At 39.4% G+C, this 15,000-nt stretch overlaps 2 protein-coding genes across 2 annotated transcripts in view; one reads left to right on the top strand and one right to left on the bottom strand.

Annotated features, from left to right (window-relative positions):
- Positions 1–4,202, bottom strand: part of ppp1r14ab (protein phosphatase 1, regulatory (inhibitor) subunit 14Ab) — a gene marked incomplete at both ends in the record, with an annotated part of 6,161 nt that extends 1,959 nt beyond the window's left edge. Inside the window, one exon of the mRNA XM_079271501.1 lies at positions 4,020–4,202. Coding sequence (XP_079127627.1) covers positions 4,020–4,202 — 183 coding nt within the window. The remainder of the gene's footprint in view (positions 1–4,019) is intronic.
- Positions 4,203–8,023: 3,821 nt separating this feature from the next.
- Positions 8,024–15,000, top strand: part of spint2 (serine peptidase inhibitor, Kunitz type, 2) — a 17,759-nt gene continuing 10,782 nt past the window's right edge. Inside the window, exons 1-3 of the mRNA XM_079272655.1 lie at positions 8,024–8,526; positions 11,841–11,897; positions 12,575–12,736. Coding sequence (XP_079128781.1) covers positions 8,106–8,526; positions 11,841–11,897; positions 12,575–12,736 — 640 coding nt within the window. The 5' untranslated portion in view covers positions 8,024–8,105. The remainder of the gene's footprint in view (positions 8,527–11,840; positions 11,898–12,574; positions 12,737–15,000) is intronic.

Genomic DNA, 15,000 nt, shown 5'->3' with positions numbered 1-15,000 from the left:
AATTTATTATTAAGCGGACATTTTTAACACAAGAACCAGGCAGCGAGAGGTGAACAGCTGTTTGTGTGGCGTCTCTTCCTGCTGCTGCTGCCGCTCCCAAATACCCAAATACCAAAATAAGCTAAAAATAAATGATTCATTTAAACACATATTTTACAGTTTTTAAAGTGTTTTGTTTATAATATGTATTGTAAGCATCATTTAGTATCACGACTGAGAATTTAACATAACAACATGACGTAGATAGGTTTGCAGTTTGCAAGAAGTATATTTAAATATCATCTCTTCCACACATGAAGATAACGTTGTGAACACCTGAATATCTATGATCACAATCATTATAACTGTGTTATAACTGCTGCTGTGTAAAGGGAATACTGCTGCTAACAACAACCTGATGTGTTTCAAGTGTTTACACCAAATGTTATTGACCTTTTGTTCATAGAGCAGTATTTTCAAAATAAAAGAGCACAATACACTACTTTTGAATTCATTATTGAACTTTGCCATAACAATGATATTAATCACAATTAAAAATGTTAATCGTTGCCCAACACTAAGAAAAAACATTTAGAGGAAATAAGTCCTGATGAAACCAACACAAATATAAAATATATAAATGTGGACCCCACCCCGTCCAACCCACCGACAGTACCACACAAACATTGATGTCTTCATCAATCAATACGTCTGACAGCTGCATCCTCACATCTGTGTCTTCCTCATGGTGATCCGACCTCTGACCTCTTTACTGATGTGATTATGAGTCTTTATGAGAGATTATGAGAGATATAGAACAGTGTCATCAGTGTAGCGATACAGAGCCGAGTGTCATCAGTGTAGAGATACAGAGCAGAGTGTCATCAGTGTAGAGATACAGAGCAGAGTGTCATCAGTGTAGAGATACAGAGCAGAGTGTCATCAGTGTAGAGATACAGAGCAGAGTGTCATCAGTGTAGAGATACAGAGCAGAGTGTCATCAGTGTAGAGATACAGAGCAGAGTGTCATCAGTGTAGAGATACAGAGCAGAGTGCCATCAGTGTAGAGATACAGAGCAGAGTGTCATCAGTGTAGAGATACAGAGCAGAGTGTCATCAGTATAGAGATATAGAGCAGAGTGTCATCAGTGTAGAGATATAGAGCAGAGTGTCATCAGTGTAGAGATACAGAGCAGAGTGTCATCAGTGTAGAGATATAGAACAGAGTGTCATCAGTGTAGAGATACAGAGCAGAATGTCATCAGTGTAGAGATATAGAACAGAGTGTCATCAGTGTAGAGATACAGAGCAGAGTGTCATCAGTGTAGAGATATAGAACAGAGTGTCATCAGTGTAGAGATATAGAACAGAGTGTCATCAGTGTAGAGATATAGAGCAGAGTGTCATCAGTGTAGAGATATAGAGCCGAGTGTCATCAGTGTAGAGATATAGAGCAGAGTGTCATCAGTGTAGAGATATAGAGCCGAGTGTCATCAGTGTAGAGATATAGAGCCGAGTGTCATCAGTGTAGAGATATAGAGCCGAGTGTCATCAGTGTAGAGATACAGAGCAGAGTGTCATCAGTGTAGAGATACAGAGCCGAGTGTCATCAGTGTAGAGATATAGAGCCGAGTGTCATCAGTGTAGAGATATAGAGCAGAGTGTCATCAGTGTAGAGATATAGAGCCGAGTGTCATCAGTGTAGAGATATAGAGCCGAGTGTCATCAGTGTAGAGATACAGAGCAGAGTGTCATCAGTGTAGAGATATAGAGCCGAGTGTCATCAGTGTAGAGATATAGAGCAGAGTGTCATCAGTGTAGAGATATAGAACAGAGTGTCATCAGTGTAGAGATATAGAGCCGAGTGTCATCAGTGTAGAGATATAGAGCCGAGTATCATCAGTGTAGAGATATAGAGCAGAGTGTCATCAGTGTAGAGATATAGAGCTGAGTGTCATCAGCAATGTTCCCTCTAAGCTGCGCGCTTGAGCAATCGTGCACTGGTCGCACATTCTCAGCGCACAAGAAAATCTATGCAGCGCATAAAATAAAATTCAACATAAACGTATTAATTAATATCTAATATTAGTCCTAATCTTATCTAATCAATTAAACCAATAATAATAATAATAATAATAATTTTGTTTTCTGTACTATTTTGCAACGTAACTCAGTGAGTGACAGGTGTCCAGCCAATGATACGATTCGGTTCACTTACGCTACGCAGCCAATCATAGCATTGACACTATTGCCCTGCCCATTCGCGCCGTGCAGGTTAGCTAGCTATCAACAGTGCGGCGGAGTTACGAGACGCAAATGCCCCTTATCCCCCCTTATCATGGCGAAACGAACGGGCAGCGACATAAAGTCAAAGCAAGAAGCAGACGAAGCCATCAACCTGGACAAAGTGTACAACCATTGGAGAAGTGAGAAGGACAGACGTGAAAAATAAGGTAAAATTTAAGTCAGATTTGTGCATATTCTAGTGACATTTATTAAGATTTTTTACTTATGGATATTAATCATTAAATTATGTTACTACTAGATAATTTATGGGTAGTAGAAATGATAATAAAAAACTGAGTAATTACATATTTTACAAACAGAGTTACAGGAATTTACACTGTATCACAAGCTACAGCACACGTCATTGTGCAAAATGTGAATGTTTTAATGTGAACAAAATGTTATGTCTGAAAGGTGTATATGTATAATTTCTTCCAGAACAGGACCCTCACACAGACCACAACAGGACCTCACACAGGCCAAAGCAGGACTCTCACATAAAACATACTACACATCTCATGAACAACAAGATTTTTGTCTTTTTCCTTTAAAGTTTGTCAAATCATTTATATTAAAAGTAAACTAGTGAAAATTGCTGCTGTAATTTGATTCTTTGAATAAGCCATGTAACTTGCTATGATCCAAGGTTTTGAACAGGTGTGATACTGGTGTGTGGCCACAGCGTGCACATCTGATGTTGCTCACAGTGGTCCTCAGTGTGCTCAGGGAGCTTGTGTGTATGCCCAGACACATGAAAAATTAGAGGGAACATTGGTCATCAGTGTAGAGATATAGAGCAGAGTGTCATCAGTGTAGAGATATAGAGCAGAGTGTCATCAGTGTAGAGATATAGAGCCGAGTGTCATCAGTGTAGAGATACAGAGCAGAGTGTCATCAGTGTAGAGATATAGAACAGAGTGTCATCAGTGTAGAGATATAGAGCCGAGTGTCATCAGTGTAGAGATACAGAGCAGAGTGTCATCAGTGTAGAGATATAGAGCAGAGTGTCATCAGTGTAGAGATATAGAGCCGAGTGTCATCAGTGTAGAGATACAGAGCAGAGTGTCATCAGTGTAGAGATATAGAGCCGAGTGTCATCAGTGTAGAGCTATAGAGCAGAGTGTCATCAGTGTAGAGATATAGAACAGAGTGTCATCAGTGTAGAGATATAGAGCAGAGTGTCATCAGTGTAGAGCTATAGAGCAGAGTGTCATCAGTGTAGAGATATAGAACAGAGTGTCATCAGTGTAGAGATATAGAGCCGAGTGTCATCAGTGTAGAGATATAGAGCCGAGTATCATCAGTGTAGAGATATAGAGCAGAGTGTCATCAGTGTAGAGATATAGAGCAGAGTGTCATCAGTGTAGAGATATAGAGCAGAGTGTCATCAGTGTAGAGATATAGAGCCGAGTGTCATCAGTGTAGAGATATAGAGCCGAGTATCATCAGTGTAGAGATATAGAGCAGAGTGTCATCAGTGTAGAGATATAGAGCAGAGTGTCATCAGTGTAGAGATATAGAACAGAGTGTCATCAGTGTAGAGATATAGAGCAGAGTGTCATCAGTGTAGAGATATAGAGCAGAGTGTCATCAGTGTAGAGATATAGAGCCGAGTATCCCCAACAATTAACCCCAACAGTTGAAAAACACGTTGTTTTTCAGTGGTACTTGTAGTTTTCAATGGTACTTGCAGTTTGCAGTGGTACTTGTAGCAGTGTTTGCAGTAGTACTTGTAGTAGTACTGCAATACTCACCCGGCACCTGTACAGCTCATCCAGTCCACAGTCGATCCACTTCTCCACATCCAGCCTCCTCTGCAGCTCTTTCCGGTTGTACTTCACGGTGATCCTGGTCTGACGGTTCTGACCGCCGGCCCGGCTCGATGACGGACTATTATTCACCTTATTCATCCGCCGACCCACCCGGTGAGCCGCCATCAGGACCTGTCACACCTGAACCCAGACGGTCCGCCTCCCAAACAAATCCCCAAAACCGGATCAAATATTCAGATTATAAAATATTTTAATAAACGAAAGACAAAAATAAAAAGTATAAAGAATTGCAGTAAGAAATACTACTAGTGGGTACTACTACTACTACTACTACTACTACGACTAACAAAACAAATAGAAATACAATCCCAAATTCTCTCGTTTCTTCTCCTTGTAGAACCCTTACTCTATTTTGTGATTTTAGAAAATGGGAATAAATGAATGAATTCTGATGAAGCTTTGAAAATAGAAAATAATAGAAAAATTCGCGCAAGCCAGTGGACTGTCGAAGCTGTGCGTGCAGACGGACAGAATCGGAGGAGTGCGGCACCACGCGACTGCTGATGCCTTCAGGAGCTTTCGTATAATTGAGATTCAGACAGAGATTGTGAACGGAAACATTAAAACGAACGGATTCCTACTGTTTGTGTGAGTGTGTTTATGTCGTGTGTGTGTGTGTTTATGGTGTGTGTGCGTGTGTATTGGTGTTGTGTGCGAGTGTTCTTATTTTTTGTAAATGTAATAAAACCTTTTGTTGTATTTGTTTCTCAATCTGATTTAATAATTGATTAATAATTATAATAAGAATAAAACACTGGAATGATGATGATTATTTATAGTAATATTACTGTATTATTCTCATTGTATTGTTTGTGTTCTCTTAGAAACTACCGGAAGATTAGTTCATATTAAATTGTCAATAAAGGAAACTAATCTAAAGTACAGTAAAACAGCAACACTTTTATTTGATGCTGACATTTCCGAGGAGATCAACAATGCAGCATAAGAGGATCCTGCTGGGTCCTAGTGCTCCTCAGGTTCATGTACATTAGATAGAGAATATATGAGCAGCAGCGACACCTGATGTGAACAGATGAACTGCAGCCTGAAGGAGGCCTTCTGAATATATAATATACAGTGTACTTCATATAACTATATATATATTATACAATATATATAGTTCATATGGAATTATATATACTATATAATGTTATATAATATATATACTTCATGTAGAAGTATATTATAATATACTTCATACAGAAGTATACATATATAAATATATATAGATATATATTATATGATATATAATATATATGACTGTATAATAGAATATCTATTTCTTTATTTTGGTGTTGACGATTATGTTATTTTCAGACTAAAATAAAAAGAGGATCTTTGCACCCAAAGAATTTTTTTTTTTTTTTTTATGTTTTATAAAATACATTTTATTTGAAACTTATCAAACATTGTGAATAAAACACGTGTTTTCTTTATTTTCTAGACGACGTCTTCTGACTGAACAATCAAAATCCTTGATAAAAAATCAGTTCGTTCTCATCATTGCCCGATACCAGGGGTCGGCAACCCGCGGCTCGCGAGCCGCATGCGGCTCTTTTGCCCCTCTGTTGCGGCTCCCTGAGTCTTTGTGCAAAAAAATAATAATAATTAAATTGATTTTAATGTTTTTTGTCAGTGGACAATCTTTCAAAGGGAACACCTCATATCTTGGAGTTTGAGGTGATACTGTGTCACGGAAAATAAAAAACGTTTTAATATTTAGTCAAACATAATGTGCGTCACATCCTATTACGTCGCCGTCAAGCTTCCCCTGCAGGTGGCTCGTCGTGATTGCAGACTCGGTGAGGTTATCAATGGATCAATCCAAAAAGAGAAAACTCCTGGAAGAAAATAGAGAATTTAATTCTGCGTGGACGTATTTATTTGCGTTCACTGCCAACAACGCTGGCCTACCTGTATGCTTAATATGTGGCGAGGAATTTGCAAACAACAAAAAATGGAATGTTGAAAGACACTTTCAGACCAAACACACACATGTGCTGAAAAAGATCAAGCTGGAGATGCGCTAAATATCGCTCCCGCCTCACAGATGACAGCCTGCAGTCCTGTTTGAAGCTCAGTCACATCTTACAGCCCTGACACAGAGAAACTCTGCAGCGATGTTCAGAAACAAAAGTCACATTAAACAGGTGAGAACACTATCATTTAACAGGCTATTATCTTGGAGAAAAATATTTATTTGAGATCCTGAACTGATGTCGTTGTGTTTTTATGTTCAGGCGACGGTTGACGGTCGTGTCTGAGGAAAGAGGATGACATCGCACTGAAATGGACTTTAGTCTTACTTAAATACAAACTGCCTCTTTTTTATCTTCACTCATTTTAAGATATTAGGCTGCAGCTATATGTTATATTTATTTCAAAGTTATTTTATTTATTTTCCACAAACATGAGGACCCAAATAGACTTGAATTGTTCTGTTTGATTCACTTCTGCAGCTATATGTTATATTTATTTAACTATGGGGAGGACTCGAGACCTGCATAGTTCTGTGTTTAGTTCTGTGACCTCAATGTCGGCCGACACATGCCAGTGTAGTTTTTTCTCCTCTTCATGAAAGTTAAAATAGCAATAAAATGTCAATAATTGTCTTTATTCTTGTTCTATTATTTCATAAATACAACAAACTATAGTTTTTGTATATATAATATAACTATATGTAAAACGTATATAAGCTGTGATATCGAATAGCTTTTGCGGCTCCAGACACATTTTATTTGGTAGAAAATAGAGCAAAATGGCTCTTTGGACAGTAAAGGTTGCAGACCCTGCCCTATACGAACTAAATATAACTTGTTTAGTTGGGAGAACATGATTAAATATGTGAATGTCTGTCTCATGTAGAAGACTTTACATGGCTTCACCTCTCCTCCACTCAAACTATTTGTGATCATAAGAACAACTGGATATCGGCTCCAAGAGGAGCAGCAAGAGGGGATCACATTGTCCCACTCAGGAAAAGTGCTTTCAGTCATTCTGCATGTTCAGTACAAGCTGCACTACAATGGAACTCCATCCCAGTGACCATTAGAACCACACACACACACACAGGTCATTTAAAGCTCACTTACAGAAACGGTCAGTAGTACTCAGCTCTGTCAGCACTAGATTGTAACTCTTTCTCTGTCTGTGTTGAACTTCCCTCCATCTGTCTGTTGTCACCTTTCTGTCTTTCTTTAAAATGCCGGTGGACCCACATCGACCTGCATGCTTGTCTTTTATTGTTGTTTATCTGTGTCTGAGTGATTTATGTATTTCACATACTCTGTATGCTTTTATGTTTTGTGCCTCTGACGTGGATGTTTTTTAGCGTCTAAACAACTACAGCATAATACTGTTGTTAGTCCATGTTTTAACAGTTATTCTCACTTTTTTTCATTGTTTGTCCACGCATTGTTGTGTCACTATTGTTTAACCTTTTAACTTTAATCTTACATTGTTTTTAGGTTTATTGTGGAACATCTGCCTCTTGGGAGTACAGATGAAAAATAGCCTTTTGGCTAACTCTGGCACATTTACAGAAATGTTTTTATTAATGTGCTCTGTCCCGTTCAAATAAACCAATAAATAAAAAATAAGTTTGGGATTTACAGCTTTATTAATAAAATTGAATGAATTGAATATTTCTCTTATTATATTAATCAAGACAATATTATGAAATATATTGTAATAAAATAGATTGAGTTTGATCACAGTCATTATTATGAATAATATAATGTATTTATTAATATAAACAATACTTACATTTAATTATTATCATAAATCAATTGTATTAATAATTAAATGATGGATTATCTTGACAACATTGCACTGAATGTTTTAAACACGAGACGTGTGACGACACAGCTCTGTGGGCGTGGCTACAGTGACCTCACCTGTCGCTCAGGTAAATGTATCTGCGACAACAAAAAGCCACCAAACGAGGAAGTGCGCGCGGAGCCGAGACACCTTTTCTTTGTCGAGTTTTAAAAGAGTTTCAAACAGAAGATGGACCGCTCGAGTCTCTTGTTCTGCGTCCTGGTCTGTACCGGTCTGGCTCTGGACTGTGACTGGGACCCGTCCATTGATCCGGACCAGAGTCTGGTCCACCTGAACGCCTCCATGGTGACCCGAGACAAGATCTCGGAGGTTCCCGACCTGGAGCAGTGCCAGGCGGAGTGCTGCATCGACCCGGACTGTGACCTGGCCCTGGTCCAGTTCCCAGCGGACGGACTGCCGCAGTGCCTGCGGGTCAACTGTCTGGTCCAGGACCGGGACGTGTGCGTTCTCGAACCCGGAACACAGTCCAAGATTTACCGCAAGAAGGGGAGGAGAGAGGGCGGTGGAAAGCTGCAGAAGGAAGAGGACGAGCTGCGCGTCGTACCGCTGAATCTTCCATGGAAGTCATTGAGCAGCGAGACCGAGAACCGTAAGAGAATCTGATTATGGATTATTAATATAATCTAATCAATGAGTCTGATCACAGGGTTGATTGATGTGTGTGTGTGTGTGTGTATATACATATATATGTATATATATATACGTATATATATATATATATATATGTATGTATGTATGTATGTATGTATGTATGTATGTATGTATATAAATATATATATGTATATATATATATGTATGTGTGTGTATATATATATATATGCATATGTATATATATGTATATATATAAATATATATATATATATATATATATATATATATATACATGTGTGTGTATATATATATATATATATATATATATACACGTGTATATATATATACACGTGTATATATATATATATATATATATATATATATATATATATATATATATATATATATATATATATACATATATATATATATATATACATGTATGTATATATATATATATATATATATATATATATATGTATATATATATATATATATATATATATATATACACGTATATATATATATATATATATATATATATATACACGTATATATATATACACGTATATATGTATATATATATATATATACATATATACACGTATATATATATATACACGTATATATGTATATATATATATATATATATACACGTATATATATATATATACACGTATATATATATATATACACGTATATATATATATATATATATACACGTATATATATATATATATATATATATATATATATACACGTATATATATGTGTATGTATGTATGTGTACGTACGTACGTACGTATGTATATATATATATATATATATGTATATATGTATATATATATATATATACATATGTGTGTATATATATATATATATATATATATATATATACATATGTGTGTATATATATGTATATATATATATATATATATATATACATATGTGTGTATATATATGTATATACATGTGTGTGTATATGTATATATGTGTATGTATATATATATATATACACGTGTATGTATATATATATATATATATATATACATGTATATATGTGTGTGTGTGTATGTACAGTAAGTTACAACCTGGCTCAAAGGGTACAAGACGAGTTAAAAGTAATCAATAGAAATGTATTTAAAGAACAAATAACTGAACAAACAAGACGAATAAGCAGCTGTGTCATCCAAAGGAGGAGGCAGAGAGCAGAGAGATGTTCAGAGGGTACATCCCAAGTCTCTTATTTGTCATTTCCTCGATCCTCGCTTGAACAGGAAGTTGTTCTGCTCCGCCATATTGACGGCCGTCCCAAAGCTCTTATTTAGCTCTGAGGATCGAGGACGGAGGACGGAGGACGGAGGAGGGAGGACGGAGGAGGGACCTCTGAGGAGTCATGAGCGAGGACCCACGAGAACAGACACACACAGAACAGACACACCCCTCATTGTTCATCAGTCATGTGATTGGACGCTGCAGCCGATCGGACTGACTGACTGGAGTTTAACACCAGAGTGAAGACGGATCAGAATAAACTCTAGTTTATTAAATTTATATCATAGTTAAAGTTCATATTAACTTCCACTGGTTTTCATGACCTCGATTAAACTTAAATAAATAACTCCATGAATCTATATATTAGTTAATTTCCTCCTGTGACATCATGAAACTCACCTGTCAGGTGACAGTGAGTCATCACTGAGGAATGTTCTGTTCTCTGTTCAGTGTTTTCAGGTCCGACCGGTCGCTCCGCCTCAGTGTTTCCTCTTCAACTCCAACATTTAGACATTGTAGGGTCATTGATTGTAGCTTTATTTTGAATGTCAGGATAAAACATGACAGAAAATTTTAAATATATCATATCAAGATAAAATAATCTCTTATGTATCTATGTATGTATATGTTCATTAAACCCAGTTATAAACCAGTGGTTTTATGGCAACAACATGAATATTTAATAGTTAGGATCAGGAAGTTTAAACGTTTAAGTTTTAATATTTCATTTTAGTTTTTTTAAAGAGTCACCTTTATGATGAAAATGGATCAAACTGGTCCAGGATCAGTGTTGATGAGCCCTCTGTGTTTAACTACTTCAGTTGGTCCGAAATTCATTTCAATATTATTCCTAAAGTCCAAATATTATACTGGTTCCACTACCAGTCTCTGTTTCTACTACCAATATCTGGTCCCACTACTACCAGTGTCTGGTACCATTACTACCACTCTGGTACCGGTACTACCACTGTCTGGTACCGGTACTACTATATGGTACTGCTACCAGTGTCTGGTACCACTACTACTATATGGTACTACTACCAGTGTCTGGTACAATAGAAGTTAGAAGGAATTTGAAACCAACTGGGAGTGACCACCATAAACCAGTACCACTCCCTTAAACCAGTACCACTCCCTTAAACCAGTACCACTCCCTGGTCTTATTCAGTTCATGTTGGTTCAGTTAGAAAGACTGAGCTGAGCTTCACTTCATGTCAAACGTCCTCGACTGGCTCTCAGCCTCAATTCAAGTACGCACAGAGTACCTTAATAACTGTAGTACTCATAGTAATAACTGTAGGAGTGTTAAATGTAATACTTGGAGTAATAATGATGTACTGATATTAATAACTGTACATTTGGTCGTAACAACTGTAGTACTGGTAGTATTTACCGTAGTGCTGTTAGTAATAACTGATGTACTGGTAGTATTACCGTAGTACTGGTACATTACATTAGTCATTTAGCGTAGACGCTTTTATCCAAAGCGACTTACAATTCAGATGCTATCACATTTCTACACCGTAGGCTCAGCTACGGGAGCAGTTTGGGGTTAAGTGTCTTGCTCAAGGACACATCGACATGCGTCTAGCAGAGCCGGGCATCGAACCGCCGACCCTGTGATTGAAAGACGGCCCGGCTATCCACTTAGCCACAGTCGCCCAACTGGTAGTTTGTATTACTACTGGTACTGGTAGTAATAACTGTAGTGCAGGTAGTAATAACTGATGTACTGGTAGTATTACTGTAGTACTGGTAGTAATAACTGTAGTTCAGGTAGTCATAACTGATGTACTGGTAGTATTACTGTAGTACTGGTAGTAATAACTGTAGTTCAGGTAGTAATAACTGATGTACTGGTAGTATTACTGTAGTACTGGTAGTAATAACTGATGTACTGGTAGTATTACTGTAGTACTGGTAGTAATAACTGATGTACTGGTAGTATTACCGTAGTACTGGTAGTAATAACTGTAGTACTGATTGTATTCGGGTTCACTCCTCTGATGAATATGTCCTATGATTCTGTCTGTCCAGACGTGTCTCAGGATGCTGAACCTGCTGCCACAGAGTTGACCCCTGTTCTGGACAAAGGTAACGTGTGTGTGTGTGTGTGTGTGTGTGTGTGTGTGTGTGTGTGTGTGTGTGTGTGTGTGTGTGTGTGTGTGTGTGTGTGTGTGTGTGTGTGTGTGTGTGTGTGTGTGTGTGTGTGTGTGTGTGTGTGTGTGTGTGTGTGTGTGTGTGTGTTGTGCATGACTCAGTAACTACTTCTTTTCTCCTACAGAAATTGCTGACTTCGCGAGTGTGTTTCAACTATTTTCTCACATCATTGAGTTTCCATCAGTTTATTACAGCAGCAGCTCTTTGACTAAATGACTCCACATGAACGCATCATCAGTGAAGGCAGATCCAGTTTGTCTTGTCTGTACATTTGTCTTCTAATGAACATAAAACAGGATTCAAAGACATTTCCAAACCAAACCAACAGCTCTGCTTTCTCTTAGCTCCTCCCCATTCATCCTTGTGTCTGAGTCATGTTGGTTTTTGTTTCATCCTTAGTGTGAAGTGACTTTGAGTTCTTATAAAGCGCTATAAAACATTCATTTATTATTCTTTTTATTTTCAAAATGAATTAATACATTTCCTGTTAAGGAGACTCACCGTCATCATAGTTTGAGGACCATAACTTTATGGAAACAGATGTGTCAGTGAAAGATAAACAGAAAAAATAAAGAGAAAAGTAACATGTTGGCGTGGTTTTGTCCTATCAGAGCACTGTGAGGCGGAGCCTAAGGTCGGTCCTTGCAGAGCAGCGTTTCAGCGCTGGTATTACAACAGTGACAAAGGTGGCTGTGAAACATTTATCTACGGAGGCTGCAGAGGAAACAAGAACAACTACGTCAGCGAGGAAAGCTGCACGGTAGCATGTACAGGTGAGCTACACACCTGCCTGTACCTGTACGGGTCATTCAGGATGTTTATTGTCATTGCAAAAACATCCAACGAAATTGAGTTGGCGTCTCATCAGTCAGTACAGCAGCAACAGTTAAAAAGTGTATAAAAACATTAAGACAAGACGATTTAAAACAAGACATTAAATATATATATAAATATATAAATATATAAATATATAAATATATAAATAAAAGATAAAACAGGCATCAATGGCTTCAAAGTGAAAAAGGTGCTTTGTTAAAGTGTCGTGTTATTGTCTATTTGTGTTTCACCGCAGCACTGTCCGGTGGGGGGGGGGGGGGGGGGTGATGGAGGAAACCGCTCTGGGGGAGAAGCTGTTCCTCAGCCTGTTAGTCCGGGTTTTGATGGTCCTGTATCTCCTTCCTGATGGCAGTGGAACAAACAGAGTGACCCGAGTGAGTGATGTCTGTGCAGATGTGAGTGGTGTCTGTGCAGATGTTTCTGGCCTTCTTCTGGAGACGGCCAGCGTACACAGCGTCCAGGTCAGGCAGGGTAACTCCCACAATCCTCTCTGCTGTTCTAACACCCGGGCCAGGTCCCTCCGGTTCTCTGCTGTGCAGCTGGCGTACCACACAGTGAAGCACATACACAGGATGCTTTCCATCACACTTCTGTAGAAGTTCACCAGAAGTGCAGGGGGCAGGCAGCTTGTTTGAGCTTCCTCAGGAAGAAGAGCCTCTGCTGGGCTTTCTTCACCAGGTTTGATGTGTTCAGGGACCAAGTGAGGTCTTTAGTGATGTGGAGCCCCAGGAATTTGATGCTGTCCACCCTCTCCACCTCCTCCCCACTTATGTAGAGAGGAGAGGGTGTGGTCTTCCTGGATCTCCTGAAGTCCACTATGACTTCTTTGGTCTCGGTGGTGTTCAGGACCAGGTTGTAGTCCGAGCACCACTCAGCCAGATGTTGGACCTCCTGTCTGTAGTGCGTCTCGTCGTTGTTGGAGATGAGACCCACCACAGTGGTGTCGTCAGCAAACTTCACGATTGTGTTTGTTGAATATGTGGCGGAGCAGTCCTGGGTGAAGAGGGTGAAGAGGGCCGGGCTGAGCACACAGCCCTGCGGTGCACCAGTGTTCAGGATGGTGGTTGTTGATGTCAGGTTCCCTATCCTGACATTCTGTGGTCTGTTAGAGAGAAAGTCCAGAATCCATGAACAGAGTGATGTAGAAAGTCCAAGATTTTTGAGTTTATTCACCAGTTTATGGGGGATGATGGTGTTGAAGGCAGAGCTGAAGTCAATGAAGAGCATCCTGACGTATGTGTTCGGGTGCTCCAGGTGAGACAGGGCCGTATGAAGAGCGATGAGACCACGTCCTCCGTAGACCTGTTTGTTCGGTACGCAAACTGGTGTCTGTCCAGGTCTGCTGGGAGGACGTCCTTGATGTGCGATAGTGTCATCCTCTCGAAGCACTTCATGATGACAGGGGTCAGGGGTCAGGGCGACTGGGCGGTAGTCGTTGAGGCAGGTGACTGCGGTCTTCTTCGGGACAGGGACAATGGTGGTGGCTTTGAGGCAGGTGGGGACTGCAGCTTGTTGCAGGGAGAGGTTGAAGATGTTGGTGAAACCTCTGCTAGCTGGTCGGCACAGGTCTTCAGTGTGCGGCCCGACACTTTGTCCGGTCCCGCTGCCTCGGTGATGCGGATCCTCCTCAGAGCGGACCTCACCTGGTGGTGCTGGAGGAAGAGTGTCTGCTCCTGCTTGGGCCGGGTCTTCTCAGCTGTTGCTCCGCTGTCTGTCAAAGCGGGCAAAGCAGCGGTTCAGGGTGTCGGGGAGTTCACTGTCCTGACTGATCCGTGTGGTGCTGCTCTTGTAGTCAATCAGGGTTTTAATTGTCTTGTTAACCATCTGATGTACGCTGATGACTTAGTGGTCCTGTCTCCTTATAGCGCTGGTTTACAGTCTGCTCACTGTATGGCGTGCAGTATGACATCAAATTCAACTCTAAAACGAGTCTTATCGTGATTGCTAAAACCAAGGAGGATCAGAAGATACATTTTCCCTCATTTTTTATGGGAGGTCGAGAGCTAAATGTGGTGCAGAAAATGAAATATTTGGGTCACATCATCAGGAATGACCTCAGTGATGATGACGATGTGCAGCGGCAGTGTTGCATATTGCATGCTCAAGCTAATATGCTGGCACGTAAACTTCACATGTGTAGAGATGATGTTGAAGCAGCTCTCTGCAGAGCCGACTGTACTCACTGTACACAGCTGTGGTG

Source organism: Melanostigma gelatinosum, assembly GCF_949748355.1.
Source record: "Melanostigma gelatinosum genome assembly, chromosome: 7".
Classification (NCBI taxonomy): domain Eukaryota; kingdom Metazoa; phylum Chordata; class Actinopteri; order Perciformes; family Zoarcidae; genus Melanostigma; species Melanostigma gelatinosum.
The sequence above is the reverse complement of the archived record's forward strand: the minus strand, read 5'-3'. Positions and strand labels throughout refer to the sequence as shown.